Here is a 20,578-nt window from a genome sequence, read left to right on the forward strand (position 1 = left end):
AAAGTTCAGAAAATGTACTTCATGCTCTTCAGCTTATCGTCCTCCCCTCCGTGCAACATGGTGCTCACCAATGATAAATGTTCTCCCCCTACCTGATGTGAAAAACTGAGAATGGACAATGAAATAAACACAGTCCTACTCCGCACTTCTGTACCGGGCTAAGAGACCTGCTCAGTCACTGCGAACACTACCATCGCGCATAGTTTAAAAGACGTTTTTTAAAAAAAATCACAATCTCTCGTGGACCCCGGTTGGGAAACCCTGATTGAAATCTTGACCTTGAAGTGGTTTCCAGTGCAAAAAGTCCTTTCCTCAATCCAGGGTGACTTTAAACCGCGTTCCTGCATATGCTGTCTCATTTTACCTCACATCTCACAGTACAGAAGTTATGAGAGTCCGGATCCAATTATATCCAAATTTTTTTAATTAAAAATTTCATTACAACATCATTTCAAAGCATAAATTTATTTCTATGGAGAAAATAAATACATCAAGCAAGTAACTCAATAGATTGGAGCTCCATAAATTAAAATGGGTTCTGATGAGAACTATGGCAATAATCATTGCTTTGATGTGGTGTCTACAAACCTGCACTCAGTAAATGCACAACAACATTATAGCAACTTGCATAGCTGCAGAGATGCCACTTCTCCACTCAGAGAAGACAGCTTTCTTGGTCCCTATGCAAGCATTGAGATATAGTGCTGGAAAAGGCACTTGTGCTTACAGTCAGCAGCCACCCTAAACTCATAAAACAATCGATGCCCAGAAATGCCAGATGGGCATAAAGAAAGAAAAGAACCTGTAATGAGAAAGGTGGACTGAGGGAGACTGCACAAGAGCCCAACAGATGGTGTACAAAAAAAACGAGGGCAAATAATGCAGGGTAACAGAAAGAAATGGGGAGATAAAAAAATGCTATGAATAGTTCAAGAATCCCATTATTTGAAGCATTAATTTAAAAGCAAAATTTATTTAAATACAAATTCTATAATGGGATCATAAGAATATCATACAAATATTTATACCCTCATACAGTTTTCTTAAACATCAAATTTTATACAAGTTATCAATTCCTATCACAGCAGTAAGATGCAAGATCTCAATCCCCTTCTAACACAGGAAAGTAAAATCAAAAGTTCTCTGCAGGACTGCTCTAAAGGCACTGCAAAGAAAAATATTACAAAATGGGTCAACTTTATACAAACCTGTGGAAATCAGGAGTTCAAAAGAGCTGTTGCAACATTGAGCTGGTGGAGAGAATTACTGCTCAGCCACAAGTCACCTTCTGGTCAAAAAGATAGCGCCTCACCTCCGTGTCTGGGGCTCAAAAGTAACTTCTTGCCCTCCTCAGGTGGTGTGTTTTGGGTCCCATGTTTTTAAAACAGGACCTGCCACCAATCTCACTTTTGGGAGTAACATTTCACTACAATCAAAATAAGATTATTAAAAATAAGCTATCAAAAAAAAAAGGTCCAAATGTTTCTGGATTGTTATCACCAGTACCAGGTACAAAATAATTGAATTAAATAAAGTCTACATGCTGCAATACTGGTTCTCATTAGGTTTTCCATATAAGAATCACAGCTGCAAATTATCGACATAATAACTGGGCCAAGCCATCTTCAAACACAAGGTAATGCAGATGACAGGTTACACACAGCACAAGGTGCTGCTGAGAAAGTGGACAGGCTCGCAGTTTGTAAAAAAATCACTGAGGTTTTCTTGTGGAAGCATAGTAAACAAACTTCAATGCTAAACAGTTGTGAACAGTGAAAGAAGTTTACAGTGACAAAACGTTGTCCTCCACTTACTTACGAGTTTGGTCATGAAGGCTTAGAAAGAAAATACTTCCCACTAGAGTATCATAGAAAGCTTTATCTTATATGTATTACATATGTACAGATCAAATCAGCCACTTTATTTGCTAAGTTACCTAACTGGGATTGCAACAGGATCCAGTAATTTCCCACTGGAAATTCCTGTGCCAGTTTTTTCTCCCAATTTCTAGGTAAAGGCAAAAGGCCTCGTTGATATGGAAACAACCAGTCCGAAGATGGCAGATTTCATACTGAGGAATCTTGAATCTGTTCACGTCCATTGTTGATCCTTTTCACTTTGGTTACACTTTCCAATAAACCCGACTCAGTCAGCCTGGTGGAGACAAGGTATTGGGAGAGTTATTGACAAAAATCGTAAGTTGTACAAACATTCACTGGCAACTCATACTGTAGAAAACAAGTTGTTTTGTCAAAAAAATACTTCATGAGGGAATCATTAACTACTCAGTGCACCTGATAATCCAGGTGCAGTGGTGGGTGGGGAGGTGGGCTGCCCTCTTTGAAATGGGATATTAATTAAATACTCCCTTGGCTCAGGGTTTCCAAGATGGCAGTGCAGTGAAAGGCCTGCTTTGCTGAGCTCACCATTGCAACACTGATAATTTTGCAAATAAACCTAAACGTTTCAACCTTTTAAAAAATGTTCAAGTGTCGGATTTAATGACATGAACATTGATGAGTATATTTTTTTGAGCTGCTTCAACACCATGCCATTGAAAAGTACTAAAAAGGTTAAAAAGGTGGCCAAGACGGACTTTACAGAGCACTTACCCGGGGCTGCAGAGCTAGCTGTTACTAGTTATGCTAACATGTTGGACCCTGCTTCCTGTCAAGTAATTCATGAAGTTAAGGAGAACATATCCAAAATGATTGACAAGAAGCTGGGTCCACCCTCTCTAACACTCCAAAACCACACACGGGAGCTTAAAAATCTTGATACAGGAACGACCGAGGCCGAGGGCCGAGACTCCGCGGAAAAGACTGTAACTGATCAGGCCCACAGCCACATCCAGGCGCTAGAAAAGCAAGTTCAAAGCCTGTCTGACTATATCGATGATCTTGAGAACAGAGGTAGGAGGAAGAACATACGGAACATCAGTCTACCTGAAGGTACAGCAGGCAGCCAGCCAGCAAAGTTTTTTTGAGGAAACACAAAGTACGCTGCAGATGCTGTGGTCAAATCAACATGTACAAACACGCTTGATGAACTCGGCAGGTTGGGCAACATCCGTTGAAATGAGCAGTTAACTTTTATAGGCCCCTGCCTCCTCCTTCTTCAGTCCTGACGAAGGGTCTCGGCCCGAAACATTGACTGCTTATTTCAACGGATGCCTCCCGACCTGCTGAGTCCATCCAGCGTGTTTGTACATGTTGAAGTTTTTTGAGGGCTGGCTGCCTAACTTTCTTGATTTGGAAACCAAGGCTGGATGCATTAAAGTGGAAAGAGCTCATTGTACACTGGCTCCAAAACCAGGCCCAGGCCAGTGCCCTTGACCTGTTCTTGTGTGGTTCCATAATTTCAGTGATAAGCCAAGAGTGAAGGAGGCTTTGAGACACAGCGGGGCTTATGTTTTTTCCAAGATTTTTCGGCAGCCGTTATTCAGAAGCGCAAGGAATTCGACCAGGTAAAGAAGCAGCTGAGTGAATCCGGAATCCAGTACTTTATGCTATACCCAGTGGTGCTGAAAATCACCTACAACGAGACCACCAAGATATTTGAATCTCCTGACAAAGCTAAAGCTTTTGTGGACATGTTAGGCTAAAGAATGTATACAGTATATTGTGTAGCCCTAGTTATGGATGATAACATGCTCGATGGTTGCTTTATTTTACTTTTTCATTACTTGACGGCAAGATATCTTATAGGATGGGTAACGTGTTTGTTTTGATTAATACAGTTTCATTATTTGTTTAAATTAGCGGTGCTGCTCCAGCCTGAAGGAGTTTAAACATGACGGTAACAAATCGGTGGATTGGTAAATTATGCCCGGTTTTCATTTTTGACTATGTTAAATACCATATTGGCAGTGGGGCAGAATATGGGGTGCTAGAAGGTTCAGATATCCCCTTTAAATGTGGGGTAAGTCCTCTTGTTCAGCGCTGTTGGGACTTTGGGGTTTTTTTGTTTACTTATTGCTGCTCAGCTGATCTTAAGTCCGGTTTCTCCTCTGGATTCAAATGATTGTTATAAAGGGTTATGACCAGTAATATTCACAAATTGTGCACTTGGAACATTAAAAGGAGTCATTCACCAATTAAGAGAAAGAAAATCCTATGAAACCTGAAAAAGGAGAGGGTGGACATAGCCTTATTGCAGGAGACACACTTAAATGATAAAGAACATCTGAAACTGCAACAGAGTGGATTTGATCAAGTCTGTTTTACATTGAAGAGTCCCTCCTCAATGCTCCATTATCTATACATGAGATACAGGAAGCTGCGAGACAGCTCCAAAGTGGGAAGGCCCCTGGTCCTGATGGACTCACTAGTGAATTCTATAAAGAGTTCACAGAGTTATTATCAGCGCTTAGGCTAAACACGTTCAATCATGCATTTAATTGTGTTCTCCTCCCACTATCATTGAGAGAAGCTAATATCTCCCTAATTCTTAAAAAAGGAAAGAGCCTGAAGATTGTGCCTTCTAAAGACCTATTTCATTGTTAGATGTTGACTTTAAAGTCTTATCTAAAACCTTAGCATTGCAATTAGGAACTGTGTTACCCTTTTATCATAAAAGAGGATCAAATGGGTTTTGTAAAAGGCTGTAGATCATCTACCAATATCAGAAGATGACTTAATGTGATTCAAACAGGTCAGAAACAGGCAGTGGATGGCTTGGTGGTTACCTTTGATGCAGGAAAGGCCTTTGATCGTGTCAAATGGCCGTATCTTTTTCTCACTTTAGAACAATTTGGTTGGGCAATAATTTTATTAAGTGGGTGCAAGTTCTTTATAATGACCCTATGGCTGTGATTCTCACTAATGGTATTAGGTTGGATAATTTTAGTATTCTGAGGGGCAGCCGGCAGGGCTGCCCTTTATCACCACTAGTTTCCACACGAGTGATCGAGCCATTGGCTGAGGCCATTCAGTGAGACCCCAAAATATCTGCTCCAGACAAAGGACTAAAGTCACATAAAATTACATTGTATGCGGATGATATTCTAATTTACATATCAAACCCTGCTATATACCTTATACAATGCATCAATTCATTTAGCACCTTTTCAGGTTATAAAATCAATTTTACTAAATCAGAGGCTATGCCTCTGGGGAATCTGCAGCAAGTACCTGACACTCAGGGTGTTTTCCCCTTTAAATGGTTGCAGACAGGTTTTGCTTACTTAGGCATATTTATCACACCTATGTTTGATCAATTGTTTAAAGCTAACTTTACACAGTTACTTGACAAAATCAGACAGGATCTTGAGTAATGGAGCACTCTTCTCATTTCTTGGCTTGGCCGAATATTCCTGCTCAAAATGAACATTCTTCCTCATCTGCTCTACCCAATACGAATGATTCCAGTCATTTTTACCGAACAAATACTCTAAAAAAATAAATGGCTGGTTTGTTTCTTTAATCTGGAATGAAAAAAGACCCTGTATTAAAATGTCTAAGTTACAGCTTCCCAGTAGTCCGGGGGTCTGGATTTTCCAGACATCAAAAAATATCACTTAAGTTCCTTTTTATTTTATGTGGTTGACTGGGTTTGCAGGGACCCCTGCTCAATTTGGCTACACATTGAAGCTTCACAAGCAAAATGCCCTCTTACTAATTTGCTTTTCCTCAATAAGATAAAACTAGTTAAGGAATATTGTCGCAATCCAATAACAATGAATACAGTCAGGGCTTGGAGGGCAGTGCAACAAATTGAGGGCAACGCAGCGAAAATATCATCCTTCACTCCAATAATTGACAGTCCAGATTTTCAGCCTGGCATAATGGATTCTGGATTTAAACTTGGATTTCTTTCTTTTTATTAAATTTCAAATTAATAAACATAGCAATATTGATGATGGTACATAGAGATTGGGATTACATTAATAACGGTTAACATGTACACACACAGATTCCAAGTAACAAATGGGTTTAGCCTCCAATCTCTTAGTAACTAACTATGAAAAAGATATTTTACAGAGAGAAAAAAACCCCAAAACAAAACTAAAAAAAAAACAAAGATTGGGCTGCCATGCTTCATCGGTTAAAATTATAATTAGCCGTTAACTCCGCTCCTCTATACATGAATAACAAATGACTAAAAAAGGATTCAGAAAGGGTCAACTTACATCATATGAAAATATTGAATAAATGGCCTCCAAGTTTCTTCAAATTTAACTGAAGGGTCCATAACGCCACTCCTAATTTTTTCAAGTCTAAACAGGCAATCGTTTGGGAAAACCATTGAAATGTGGTGGGGGGGGGGGGTTGAAATCTTTCTAAACCGCCTTCCTTTTTTTGATTTCTGTAAATATTTCTTAATTAACCTGGGATTTCTATTCTGCTATATATATGAAGAAATTTTAGAATCAATAATATCAAATAAAGATTTAGGGATAAAAATTGAAATAGAGAAATTTAGGTAAAATAATCATCTTTAGCAGCTTTAATTCTACCAATCAAAGATAAGGACAGTGGGAACCATTTAGTAAACAGTTGTTTAACATGATCAATTAAGGGTAAAAAATTTACTTTAAATAGATCCTTATACTTCTAGTAATTTTAACTACCAAATAATAATCAGTAACCAATCTAAATGATGATTGTCTATAAATTGGAACTTGCATATTCAATGGGAAAAGCACACTCTTATCAAGATTCAATTTATAACCAGAAAAACCACTAGACTGAGCAAGTAGTGTTATTACTGCAGGGATGGATTTTTCTGGGTTACAGATATATAATAAAAGGTCATCTGCACTTAGTGATACATGTACTTTATGCGTCCCATTCCCATGAATAATACCAAATATATTAGGTGAATCACAAACAGCAATTGCCAAGGGCTCCAGGGCAATATCAAACAGTAAAGGGCTTAAAACACAAATTTAAGATGGGGGTTTGTCCAATATGTTCTAAATGTAAAGTAAATACTGGAACTCTCACCCACTGTTTTTGGACTTGTCCCAAACTTCAGGAATAGTGGAGTGATATTCTGGGTGAAATGGAAAAGGTTCTGAAGATGAAGCTTGAACTGGACCCAGTGTCTTTTCTCTTCGGCTTACCCAACAGTTGTATTATTAATGCACATCAGAAAAAACTTTTTAACATCCTGACTTCCTGTGCGAGGAAGAACATTTTACTTTGTTGGATATCCGATAAGGCCCCCGGACTTTTTGGTTGGTGTAAATTAATCATGGAATACATTCCTTTGGACTTTTTGACATGTATGGTACGTTCAAAAACAAATACTTTTCATAAAACATGGCAACCTATTCTGCAGTACGTAGATGTAAACCTGTCTGCTATACTAATAAGGGCTTTTGTATAGGATGTTGTGATGATGTCTATATTTTGATGGAAGTGTTCTGATACCTGATATCTGTGAGGGGAAGAAATATAAATGTAAGTGTATCTGGAAATTGGAAGTTTTGTTATGCTGAACAAAAAAAAAAAAAAAAAAAAACTCCCTTAGGTTAACTGTGTGGGTTGGTAGGTTAATCCCCTCATGAGGAGGTGAGTGGCAGAATCTGGGAGTGCATGGGATCAACGTAGCGTGAGTGAATGGGTGGGCGGATGGTTGATGTGGACTCGGTGAGTGCTGTGTTGTATAGTACAACTGGAGTACGATGGCTGCAGCGTACACCATCTATAGGAGACATGGAGGCACAGATACACATCACAGGATCAATAGGGGCTGCAGTGTAGCATATTAGCTAGCACAACGCTTTACAGTTCCAGTGACCCGGGTTCAATTCCTGCAAACTGTAAAGAGTTTGTATGTTCTCCCCGTGACCGTGTAAGTTTCCTCTGATTTCCTTCCACAGTCTAAAGATGTTTTGGTTGGTAGGTTAATTGGTCATTGTCAATCGTCTTGCGAATAGGCCAGCGTTATTTTGACATACAGAGGGTGCCGTTCAGCCATCCTGTTCACATTGGCTAATAAGTCAACTCTCATCTCCTGACTCATAGCCTCGTGCATCATGTCTGTCCAAGTGGACACTCAGAGACTGGGTACTGACAGATTTACTCAGCCCTTCTCTTGTCCTCATCTCCCTCTGGTGCTCCTCTTCCCTCCCTTTCTTCTATGGCCCCCTCTCCTCTCCTATAACTGATCACCTTCCAACTTCTTACTTTACTCTCTTCCCCAATCCACTCACCTCACTCCTCACCTGCTCTCACTTATTACCTGTCATTGTGTTCCGTCTCTTCCCCCCTCCTTATTCTGATGTCTCCGCCCCCCTTCCTTTTCAGTCCAGATGAAAGGTCTTAGCCTGAAATGTTGACTGCTTATTCCTTTCCACAGATGCTGCCTGATTTGCAGAGTTCCTCCAACATTTTGTGCGTGTTGCTCTGGATATCCAGCATCTGCAGAATCTCTTGTGTTTATTGGGCGCTGTTCTTAGTTACAGCCCAACACTCATTTCATTTCTTAAAGCATGTTATACGATGGTATAATACATTTCCGGTGAACCAAACGGGAGTGGAAAATGTGGTTCCAGCCACATGCTTGGACTACTGCCACATTCCCCATTAGAACTCACGTTTGTTCATCGTCATAGGCATATAAACACTAGTAGAAATATAAATGCCATGAAAATTTGATTACAAACATGACAAATACAAGTAAACAAATATAAAAAAAAAGGTGGGGGCATGGCGCTGTTGATCAGGGATAGTGACACGGCTGCAGAAAAGGAGGAAGTCATGGAGGGGTTATCTAAGGAGTCTCTGTGAGTGGAAGTTAGGAATAGAAAGGGGTCAATAACTCTACTGGGCATTTTTTATAGACCACCCAACAGTAACAGAGACATCGAGGAACAGACAGGGAGACAGATTCTGCAAAGGTGTAATAATAACAGGGTTGTTGTGGTGGGAGATTTTAATTTCCCAAATATCCATTGACAGCTCCCTAGAGTGAGGGGTTTAGATGAGGTGGAGTTTGTTGGTGGTGTTCAGGAAGGTTTCTTGACACAATATGTAGATAAGCTGACAAGAGGAGAGGCTGTACTTGATCTGGGTATTGGGAAATGAACCTGGTCAGGTGTCAGGTCTCTCGGTGGGAGAGCATTTTGGAGATAGTGATCACAATTCTATCTCCTTTACCATAGCATTGGAGAGGGATAGGAACAGACAGGTTAGGGAAACGTTTAATTGAAGTAAGGGGAAATATGAGGCTCTCAGACAGGACCTTGGAAGCATAAATTGGAAACAGATGTTCTCAGGGTAATGTGGCAAATGTTCAGGGGATATTTGCGTGGGGTTATGCATATGTACATTCCAATGAGACAGGGAAAGGATGGTAGGGTACAGGAACCGTGGTGTACAAAGGCTGTTGTAAATCTAGTCAAGAAGAAGAGCTTTCAAAAGGTTCAAAAATCTAGGTAATGATAGAGATCGAGAAGTTTATAAGGCTAGCAGGAAGGAGCTTAAGAAGGAAATTAGGAGAGCCAGAAGGGGCCATGACAAGGCCTTGGCGGACAGGATTCAGGAAAACCCCAAGGCATTTTACAAGTATGTGAAGAACAAGAGGATAAGACGTGAGAGAATAGGACCTATCAAGTGAGACAGTGGAAAACTGTGTATGGAACCGGAAGAGATAGCAGAGGTCCTTAATGAATACTTTCCTTGACCAGATGAGATGTACCCAGGCTACTGTGGGAGGCGAGGAAGGAGACTGTTGAGCCTCTGGTGATGATCTTTGCATCATCAATGGGGACGGGAGAGGTCCCAGAGGATTGGAGGGTTGTGGATGTTGTTCCCTCATTCAAGGAGCGTAGGGATAGCCCAGGAATTTATAGACCAGTGAGTCTTACTTCAGTGGTTGGTAAGTTGATGGAGAAGGTCCTGAGAGGCAGGATTTATGAACATTTGGAAAGGCATAATATGATTAGGAATAGTCAACATGACTTTGTCAAAGGCAGGTCATGCCTTATGAGCCTGATTGGATTTTTTGAGGATATGACTAAACACATTATTGAAGGTAGAGCCATAGATCTAGTATATATGGATTTCGGCAAATCATTTGATAAGGTACCCCATGCAAGGCTTATTGAGAAAGTAAGGACAATAGACAATAGGTGCAGAAGTAGACCATTCGGCCCATCGAGCCTGCACCACCATTTTGAGATCATGGTTGATCATCTACTATCAATACCCAGTTCCTGCCTTGTCCCCATATCCCTTGATTCCCCTATCCATAAGATACCTATCTAGCTCCTTCTTGAAAGCATCCGGAGAATTGGCCTCCACTACCTTCTGAGGTAGTGCATTCCAGACCCCCACAACTCTCTGGGAGAAGAAGTTTTTCCTTAACTCTGTCCTAAATGACCTACCCCTTATTCTCAAACCATGTGCTCTGGTACTGGGATCCAAGGGAACATTGCTTTGTGGATACAGAACATCTGGCTTGCCAACAGAAGGCAAAGAGCAGATGGGTCATATTCTGCATGGAGGTTGGTGACCAGTGGTGTACCTCAGGGATCTGTTCTGGGACCCCTACTCTTTGTGATTTTTATAAATGACCTGGATGAGGAATCGGAAGGATGGGTTAGTAAGTTTGCTGATGACACAAAGGTTGAAGGTGTTGTGGTTAGTGTGGAGGGCTGTCAGAGGTTACAGCAGGACATTGATAGGATGCAAAACTGAGCTGAGAAGTGGCAGATGGAGTTCAACAGAGATAAGTGTGAGGTGGTTCATTTTGGTAGGTCAAATATGATGGCAGAATACCGTCGGCCCTCCTTATCCGCGAGGGATTGGTTCCAGGATCCCTCGCGGATACTAAAATTCACGGATGCTCAAGTCCCTTATTCAACCTGTCTCAGTGCGGTGGACCTCAGGACCCAACAGAACCCCAGACGTTATTTAAGCTATCTCAGTGTGGTGGACATTCGGTGTCAGAGCTCTGAATCCGCAGTGTTACTGTTCACGAAAATAATCACGATTGAAAATAAAGAGGAAATAATAAAGCGATCGGAAAGAGGTGAAACACCACTGGTCATTGGAAAAGCATTAGGCTACGTTGGTTAACGATCAGAACAATTTTAAAGGATAAAGTCAGAAAGGCTCTTCCCCGATGAAAGCTACAATTATTACTAAGCAAAGCAGTGGTTTCATTATTGGGTTTTGATCCTCCACATCAACCCGGCACAGTGGATAGCGCACTCGAGAGCGGTCTGTCACTGGATGGAACTCGGGAACTTCCCGAGCCCGGCACTGAAACATACGTTCTGAACTGTTTTATACGCATAGAAAGGTAAATTATATACTATATACTAAGACAAACGTTTGACTAACTGACGGTAAATAATACCGGATGTACCTGTTCCGACTTGTAAGAGAACTTGCAATTTTTCTCGATCCTGATCCACAATAACCCATGCACATCCTCCCGCATACTTTAAATCATCTCTAGATTACTTATAATACCTAATACAATGTAAATGCTATGTAAAATAGTTGTTATACTGCATTGTTTAGGGAATAATGACAAGAAAAAAAAGTCTGTACATACTCGAACAAGTGTTAGAAGAGCACTTCTGGGTTTTCGCGATTTGTGTTTGGTTGAATTCGCGCATGTGGAATTCGTGTATAAGGAGGGCCGACTATATAGCATTAATGGTAAAACTCTTGGCAGTGCGGAGGACAGAGGGACAGTGTGGAGGACAGAGGGATCTTGAGGTCCAAGTCCATTGGACACTCAAAGCTGCTATGCAGGTTGACTCTGTGGTTAAGGCAGCATACAGTACATTAGCCTTCATCAATCGTGGGATTGAGTTTAAGAGCCGGGAGGTAATGTTGCAGCTGTATAGGACCCTGGTCAAACCCCACTTGGAGTACTGTGCTCAATTCTGGTAGCCTGACTGCAGGAAGGACATGGAATCCATAGAAAGGGTGCAGAGGAGATTTACAAGGATGTTGCCTGGAATGGGGAGCATGCCTTATGAAAATAGGTTGAGTGAACTCGGCCTTTTCTCCTTGGAGTGATGGAGGATGAGGGGTAACCTGATAGAGTTGTACAAGATGATGAGAGGCATTGATCGTGTGGACAGTCAAAGGTTTTTCCCCAGGGCTGAAGTGGCTAGCACGAGAGGGCACAGTTTTAAGGTGCTCGTTAGTAGGTACAGAGGAGATGTCAGGGGTAAGTTGTGTTTTTTTTAAAAACACAGAGAGTGGTGAGTGCCTGGAATGGGCTGCCGGCTGTGGCGGAGGTGGAAACGATAGGGTCTTTTAAGAGACTCCTGATAAGGTACATGGAGCTTAGAAAAATAGAGGGCAATGGGTTCACCTAAGTATTTCTAAGGCAAGGACATGTTCGGCACAGCTTTGCGGGCCGAAGGGCCTGTATTGTGCTGTAGGTTTTCTATGTTTCTGACAAATAATACAACAACTTACATGACAAAATAAACATAAACAACAGAACTGCAAGCTAAGAGAGAGGAAATGAAAAAGAGTCCAATATGGGGTAAAGGATTTTCAGGTCAGTTCAAGAAACTGATGATGGTGAGGAAGAAGCTATTGTTGGACCTTGAGGTGGGGTCCTGAGGCTTCTGTACCTCCTGCCTGGTGATAGCATTGAGAAGAGGACATGTCCCCAGATAGTGTGGGTCCATGTTGAGTTGCATCGTTCTCCAGCTCATAGTTGGACAGATGAGTGTGTTAGATGCCATCCATCAGGGATATCCGAACAACTGGATGCAGGATTATTGGAGTTTTATTGCACGGCTGTGTACTTGGGTGGGTTAAGTAGCCCCAGATGAGCTTAAAAGACCTGGTTTGTTGGGATAGATGAACTAAGGGGATGGGTAGCAGTGAAGGCTGTCAAAATGAGTACAGCAGGGAGATGCAACAACAACCAGATTAACTTTGGCAGATACTCACACTTCATCCATTGTGACATCTTCCTCATCTTGTGGCAGCTGTAGGTAGGGGTTGTTGGAGGCTGGTCGAAACTTGAACCCCGTCAGTACAAAGAACACCAGTGTTGACACCTCCACTAGAAACTAATAGAATGAAATAAATAGTAAGCAGCTAAAAAGGCAGAAGATTCTTCGTTAACCTCAATTGCCAAATAAACAGGCAAAACCTTTGCTGATGCATTCAGGAGCAGATTACCCACAGTGCAAATCCAATTTTTGAGGTCTTTGATCAGATTTGAATACAGTTGCCCAGAAATATATGTCAGTGATAATAAAGCTGATTCTGAATTATCTGGCGTGTAGGAGGCTGAGGGGTGAACTTACAGATAAAGTGAATATCTCAGTCTTTATCCCAAGATGGAATAATCTAAAACTAGTGGGCGCAGATTTATAGCGAGAACGAAAAGACTTAAGACATATAGTAGGAGAGTCTAGGACAGAGGGCACAGCCTCAGAATAGAAGGATGTCCCTTAAGAAGGGATAAGGTAGAATTTCTTTACCCAGAGGGTGGTGAATCTATGGAATTCCTTGCCACAGATGGCTGTGGAGGCCAATTCATTGGGTACATTTAGAAAAAAAGAGGTTGGTAGGTTCTCGATTAGTAAGGGCGCCACAGGGGAGATGGCAGGAGAGTGGGGTTGAGAGGATAACAAATTTCTATGATTGAATGGCAGAGCAGGCTTGATGGGCTGAGTGTCCTAATTCTATCTTATGGTGTTTTAGCTCGAGTTACCTAACGTGGTAACTTCGACTACAAGTATTTGTGTGTAGTTCATGCAGTATCCATTAGAAACATATCAGGTTTATGAATGAACAAAATGTAACGTACACAAGAACAATTGACCCTCTACTTACTCTCCCAGCTGGTTAATCTAAATACTCTTTGACCCAGATTATACCAAAAGGTTTGTGTCAGTTCTAACAAAACCAAAATATTGATGGGTGCAACTTGTTTACATTCTGTACTTTCTGTTGATTTCACCTGTAATGTTTGCCTTTGTTTATTCCCCTCTATGCTTAGCTATTTTGGTATTTTAATGTCTTACTAGACTATTTGCTTGCTATCTCTTATTATATTCTTCTCATTTATCACGTGTACATGCAGTGGAATGTGCCATTTGTATTAAAAACCAACACACGCAAGAACATGCAGTCTGTAAGCCACGAACACCAGCGCCAACAATGTTCCACAGAACAACACGAGCTGCAACAACAAAACTAAACTAGACAACAGCAGTAAAATAAGCCTGTTTCCCACCCACCCACCCAGAGAAGGAAGGCCTTTAAACCCAGGACAGGCTGCTCAACTCTTTCACAAACTTGCCCCAACTGTTTCTACAGTAGACATCAATTTTACAAATACAATCCATCACAAACTCAACAATATTCATCATGTTTTCTGAGTTCTTGTTTAGGATGTAATTTAGATGATTAGAAATCTGTTATTATAAACTACCTTTATCTTAAGTATAGAATGAGGGGAAAATAAATCTAATCCTCAAAATTACATCCTCTTTATATTGGCACTCATTAGCTTCTTTGATAAATATAATGACAAGCTTTATTTTGAACCAAGCAGCTTAGAAATAAACTGATGGAATTTAAAGAAAATTAGTAGGTTGATGTTTTCAAATGTACTACTCAGAGAACACCAGTCAGTAACGGAGCAGTTTGCCCATTACTAACTGCCCCTGACTAAATTGGGTCAATTTAACATGCAGTTATGAGTTGAACACATCTTAATGGGGGTGCGGTCTCACAACTCTGGCTGGTTAAGAATGACAGATTTTTTTCTTGAGTGAAAATTAATATAGAACATACAACAGTACAACAATGCACAGGCCTGTGATGTGTTGACCTTTCAGCCGACTCCAAGATCAATCTAACCCTTTCCTTCTGCATAGCTCAACATTTCCATTCATCCATGCACCCATCAAACAGTCTTGTGGCGACCCATTTCCTGGCACATCCGAACTGGCTCACAATTAGATAGCCTACGGGGGTTTGCGAGCACAGAGCTTTGGAGCCTCTGCGCCACGGGGGGCAGGTTGAGGGAGGCTTAAAAGGGAGGCTGAGAATTTCGAATAAAGTTTTTTCCTTCGACTGCAGTTACCGACTCCGTGTCGTAATTTTAGCGCTGCGTGTAGCACACCGCTAGTCTCTTAAATAACCGTAATTTACCTGCCTCCACCACCACCCCACCAGTGTGTTCCAGGCACTTAACATTCTCCGTATAAAAAAAACCTACCTTCGACATCTCCCTATACTTTCCTCCAGTCACCTTAAAATTATGCCCTCTTGTCATAGCCACTTCCATATCTTTTTTAAAAGTAATACATTATTCCAGCAGGTTTTTGGTAATCAAACTGTTGGTAATCAAATAATTTTAAATAACTTCCTAAGCAGTCACGGTGGGATTTGAGCTCGTGTTTCTAGACCTTTGGATGATTCCTATCCTACTGTAGTCGCTTTACATTTGGACAGTTCAACCAATTATCACAATTTCCAGTGGCCAGAGAGATGGTGCAAGAGCAGGAGGAAGAACATGGATCTGAGTCTATCTTTTCAAAGCTCTGCCATTACAACTCTTTTCAATATCTCTTGGAGTTATTCTCCTGTTACCAGTAATTAAAGACCCAAAAGCCAATAAAAAGCAACTATTAAACCATCAGCATTTACTTACATTATACATCCACTGCCACCGAAATGGGACAGTGAACTTGAGAAGAATTGCGATGATCCTGGTGAAATATATGTAGCAGACAATCTAAACAAAGAAAAATACCAGAAATATTATTAGCATTAGAATTATTAGAAACACGAAGTCATATGCCAAATGGTACACTGTAGACTGCTGCTCCTCACTTGTCTAGTAGGCTCACTACACAAGGGTACTTAAACACACAATAGAAACAGGAGTATTCTATGTAATACCTAATGTCTGCTCCACCAAGGTCAGAGGGAGACTAGCTTTATTTGTCACATGTACATCAACATATACAATGAAATATACTATTTGCTTAAATGGCCACAGTCCAAGATGTGTGAGAGATTGTTGCAAGTGTTGCCGTGCTTTCAGTGGCAACACAGCATGCCCACAACTTAATAGTGCTAACCCATACATCTTCTTTTCAAATGTGGGAGCAAAGCATCTGGAGAAAACCCATAGGAGTTTGTATGTTCTCCCGTGATCATGTGGGTTTCCTCTGGGTGCTCCAGTTTCCTCCCACATTCCAAAGATGCACAGTTCGGGTTGGGTAAGGGAGTTGTGGGTGTGCTACGCTGGTGCTGGAAGCATGGACAGTTACAGATTGCCCCTCCCCAGCACTTCCTCAGACTGTTTAGGTCATTGACGCAAATTGATGTACACAGTGTTCTGATGTACATATGACAAATAGAGCTAATCTTGAAACCTACATGGTTACAGGGAGAACATACAAACTCCTTCCAGACAGTGGAAGAAACTGAACCCCGATCTTTGAATCACTAGTGCTGTCAAGCATTACACTAACCGCTATGCTACCCTGCCAGCCTCTCGTCTGATCTTTTGCTTCCATTTTCCTTATTTCATCCCCAATTTCTCATTTCTAAAAAAAAAGTCTTATCCTCAAAGACCCAGCATCCGAGTATCCAAAGATTCCTGACGTAGGTGAAGAAAGTTTTCCTCATCTCAGCACTAAATGGCTGATCCCATGCCCCTAATTCCAACTAGGAAAACCAGTTTGTCAGTTTGTCAGCCTTCAGCCTCATCAACTCATCCATGACCTCTGTGTTTCAACCGATTACTTCTCATCCTTTCAACACTGGAAAACAGCAACAACCACAGGAGGAAGGGAGAACTGGGCAGTGACAACTAATTTATCAATTGCCTTTAGATACTTAGTTATTTATACTGATCTGGTTAAAGAAATAGATGAGCTTGATTTGTATATCGAAATGTACAGTGAAATGCATTGTTTATGTCCAGGGGCAGCCCACAAGTATTGCCATCTTTCTGGTGCCGACATGCCAAAACCTTACTAACCCTAACCAGTACGCCTTTGGACTGTGGGAGGGAACCGAAGCACTCGGAGGAAACCCACGCAATCACAGGGAAAACGTAGAAACTCCTTACAGACAATTGTGGGAATTAAAAATAGATCTGTAAATAGTTATGCTAACCACTACATTATTGAGTTGTCAGGCTGGAGAGGAGGAACCAGAGGCACAGGTTCAGGATTAAAAAATAAATCAGTCATTTCTCTGAATGAATCTGAAGACTGGAAATGTTTGGGATTCTCCATTCCTCAGGACTGTAGGTATTCAGCCACAAAGATAGCTTCAACAGATCTCTGGATTTATGGAATGATGAAATCAGCCAGGAAATTGGGTAAGTACTGGCTGACTCACGATGACGGAGAATGGATAAGGCTCGAGAGCGTGCAACTTTTTCACGATTGTTTATTGTCATTCTTCAATACACATGTAAAAGAGAATGAAATAATCGCTACTCCGGATCTGATGGAGCAAAGAAAAACAAACATAATATAAAAGCATAAATCACAATGTACAAGTAACCGTACATACATCAACTGACTGTACGCACATAAAGTGACGTTAGGGGATGTGCATGTAGTGTTGGTGGGGGGGTGGGGAGGAGGGAGGTAGGTCATTGGGTGGAAGTATTGGTGAATAGGGTTAAGGTTACATCTAAAGCTACATCTCACCAACCTCAGAAGAGAGCTACAACACCAGGTCCAAACACTGCCTCTGATGTTGCCATAACCTTTCTCCCAACACCAATCATTTCTGCTCGCCCTCCAAACCAAAGGTTGCCCACCTGCATATAAAATACCAGGTTCCTGTTTCTGGGAACAGCCTTCTGTTCTGTTGGACCCCAGCTCAAGAGGCAAACCACATTCTTACCCAGCAGCAGACAATGTACAGACCTACCATGACGTAGAAGTGCCGGAAGAGTTTCAGCTTTGCCAAATTCATTGCAGCTGCAGATACAAAAAAAATTACAATTAGTGCACACAAGTTCTTTTTTCAGCAAAATATTCTCATCTGTTTCTTAAACACAAGAGACCCTGCAGATGCTGAAAATCTTCAGTAACACAAACACAATGCTGAAAGAATTCGGCAAGTCAGGCAACATCTGTAGAGGGGAATAAGTAGTTGATATTTCGGGCAGAGATCCTTCATCAGGACTGGAAAGGAGGGGGCATCTTTCTAGTCCTGAAGAAGGGTCTCAGCCCCAAAATTCAAACTGTTTATGCCTGACCTGTTGAGTTCCTCCAACATTTTGTGTGCTGCTCACCTGTTTCTTGTTTAAACAGAGGGTCAGACCATGTGCATGCCTGTGACTGACAGTTCCATTATGTTGACCAAACATGGTGGGTGGGGCACAGGACCAGTCTACAGTATTCAACATCAACATCTAGCACTTAACAGTTCGGCCCCGGGTTCTGAATGCTTACACCAACAGATGAGCAAGCCTGCCTTATATTATTAGTAACAGTAACCAAAATCCAATGTATGTACTCTCTTTCCACTCTCCACTTTTAGCAATTGTTCTTTCTTAAACGTATTATGTGCTTTTGATTCCATTTGTTCAATATTGTGGAGGTCGTTACAATATTGGGGTGATGTTTGTGTATTTTCTGACCTTTGGACAACTTGTTTGTTCCCAATATGGCCTGGACTGAGTAATAGTAGTGAGAGTGGGAGGGAGGGGCAGTGGAAGGTAAGCTGCTAATTTCCCTTGAAAGGACATTAAGTTTCAGAATACAAATTATTATAATGAAATATAGTTACCTGAATGACAAACTCATTCAAGTTTACCAGGTTTAGAGGGCATGTGCTATGAGGACAGGCTGTTTTCTCTGAGGCAGTGGAGACCAAGAGACCTGATAAAAGCCTACTTGGACACGAGGAAAATGTCCAGGACACATACAGTAGGTGGCTGAAATGTGTAGCCGAGGAGACAGTAGAGGCAAGTACAATGGAGGAATTCAAGACGTTCGTAAACAGGCTCCAGAAAACCCAGAAAATGGAGGGATATAGACTTGTATAAGCAGAAGGAATTAGTTTAATAGATTTCCAATTACTGGATTAATTAGTCTGCCACAATTAGTGGGCCAAAGGGCCTGCTCCTGGGTTACCAGTAAAATAGACACAGGGAGGCTGATACCCCTACCTAGTGCCACCGGCTGCGGACATTTAAAAATGTTTTTAGATTTCCAGCATTTTCCTTTTTGTTTTGGATTTTCACTTAAAGGACTGAGTCTGGGCATTTAACACAGATGAGAAGAGAGATCTTGTTGGACATTTGAAGCACAGTGGATTCCAGCAAATTGGGACCCATCAAGACCAGTATGTTTTGACCCAGTTAAGTGGCTGTCTCAATTAGTTGGTTTCATGGAAATAGTTAAAAGGTATTAAAAAGGCAAACTACTGTTTAACTAAGAAACAAAATATTTAAATAAAACACAGATCAAATTAGAACACTACCAATAACCTCTACAGTACTATAGTTCCTCATAGTTATTGACGGAGGAATTTATCTGCTGTGTTATTTTGATTGATGATAAATGAACAAAATCAGCGCATACACCTAGTGCAGATAATGGACTGCCTTCTTACAATGCTTCAGATTGCATCTGCCAAATTTTCATTTTCATTATAACATTCAAGGTGACTGTCAATACCTTCAAATTCTTTGCAACTCTTAACTTGAACTAGTGAAATCATTTCATTTTCACTCCCAGTAGTTTCTAGCATCTCCAAGCCTGAATACTTGAAACCAAAACAAAACAGTTCCAAATTGTCTTACTGCTTACTTCTTGCCAAATATCAGTGTCAAAAAGCCCTACTTTTTGAACCCAAAATACGCAACTATTTAAAAACTGATCACTTTATGCATGGTGTAGTGTCTAATGGCTACGCAAGAGCATGTGACTTTCCTTCGGAGAAAGATTGTCTTGTTTGACGGTATACATGTATATAGTTAAATGACAATAAACTTGACTTGACTGATGCTAGTTTAAAAAAAATGTTCAGCAACAGTCTCCTGCCTCAATTAAGTAGGATAGTGTCTCAAATAAATGAAGGAGTCCCAGCTATTTTCTCAATTTAGATTTTGTTCTTTAAGAGTTGTCTCAAATAAACAGCTGCCCTGATTAACCATCGGCCCAATCAACAGGAATCCAGTGTATTTACATCAGGAGACTGTATTTGAGACCGTAGTTCCTCAAGAGTCCAAAACTTTCAATCTAAGTGCAAGAGTACACTCTGAGAAAAGGGAATCAAATCAGAGAAAGGCATTGAATGCTGGTATGGCCATTAGAGATCATATACCCCCTCCTATACCTATTTATGGCCGTCTTGTGTCAGATGAAGGGTCTCGATTTGAAACATGGACCACCCATTTCCCTCCAATGGGTTCTGATTATTTTTGTGTTGCCCAAATATGGAGAGAGTCATTCACCAGTGTCTAGGAGGACCCACTTTCCTGTTTTACTGTTGACTTTCATCAGGCTTACCTTTACCATCTGTGCTTGAGGCCTCCTGCAAGTGCCTGATTGACCTGTATAATAGAAGGAGGAACAGAAAGGAAGTTTTAAATTGGTGAATTTCATTTCTTTTATTGAAACAATCAGAATTCCAAATAACCTTCT

General features: G+C 41.0%; 1 protein-coding gene across 5 annotated transcripts in view; it reads right to left on the reverse strand.

Annotated features, from left to right (window-relative positions):
* Positions 1-401: 401 nt before the first annotated feature.
* LOC132406402 (protein GPR108-like) overlaps positions 402-20,578 on the reverse strand; it is a 155,682-nt gene continuing 135,505 nt past the window's right edge. For 4 of the 5 annotated variants that reach the window (XM_059992038.1, XM_059992035.1, XM_059992036.1 and 1 more), the window contains 5 exons: positions 20,444-20,487; positions 17,853-17,902; positions 15,604-15,687; positions 12,882-13,003; positions 402-2,154 (listed from right to left, as the gene is read on the reverse strand). In XM_059992038.1, coding sequence (XP_059848021.1) covers positions 2,067-2,154; positions 12,882-13,003; positions 15,604-15,687; positions 17,853-17,902; positions 20,444-20,487 — 388 coding nt within the window. In that variant the 3' untranslated portion in view covers positions 402-2,066. Of the gene's footprint in view, positions 2,155-12,877; positions 13,004-15,603; positions 15,688-17,852; positions 17,903-20,443; positions 20,488-20,578 lie in introns of those variants that run through there. The other variant, XM_059992039.1, reaches the window with a different exon arrangement.

The sequence above is a fragment of the Hypanus sabinus genome, chromosome 16 (genome assembly GCF_030144855.1).
Source record: "Hypanus sabinus isolate sHypSab1 chromosome 16, sHypSab1.hap1, whole genome shotgun sequence".
Lineage (NCBI taxonomy): Eukaryota > Metazoa > Chordata > Chondrichthyes > Myliobatiformes > Dasyatidae > Hypanus > Hypanus sabinus.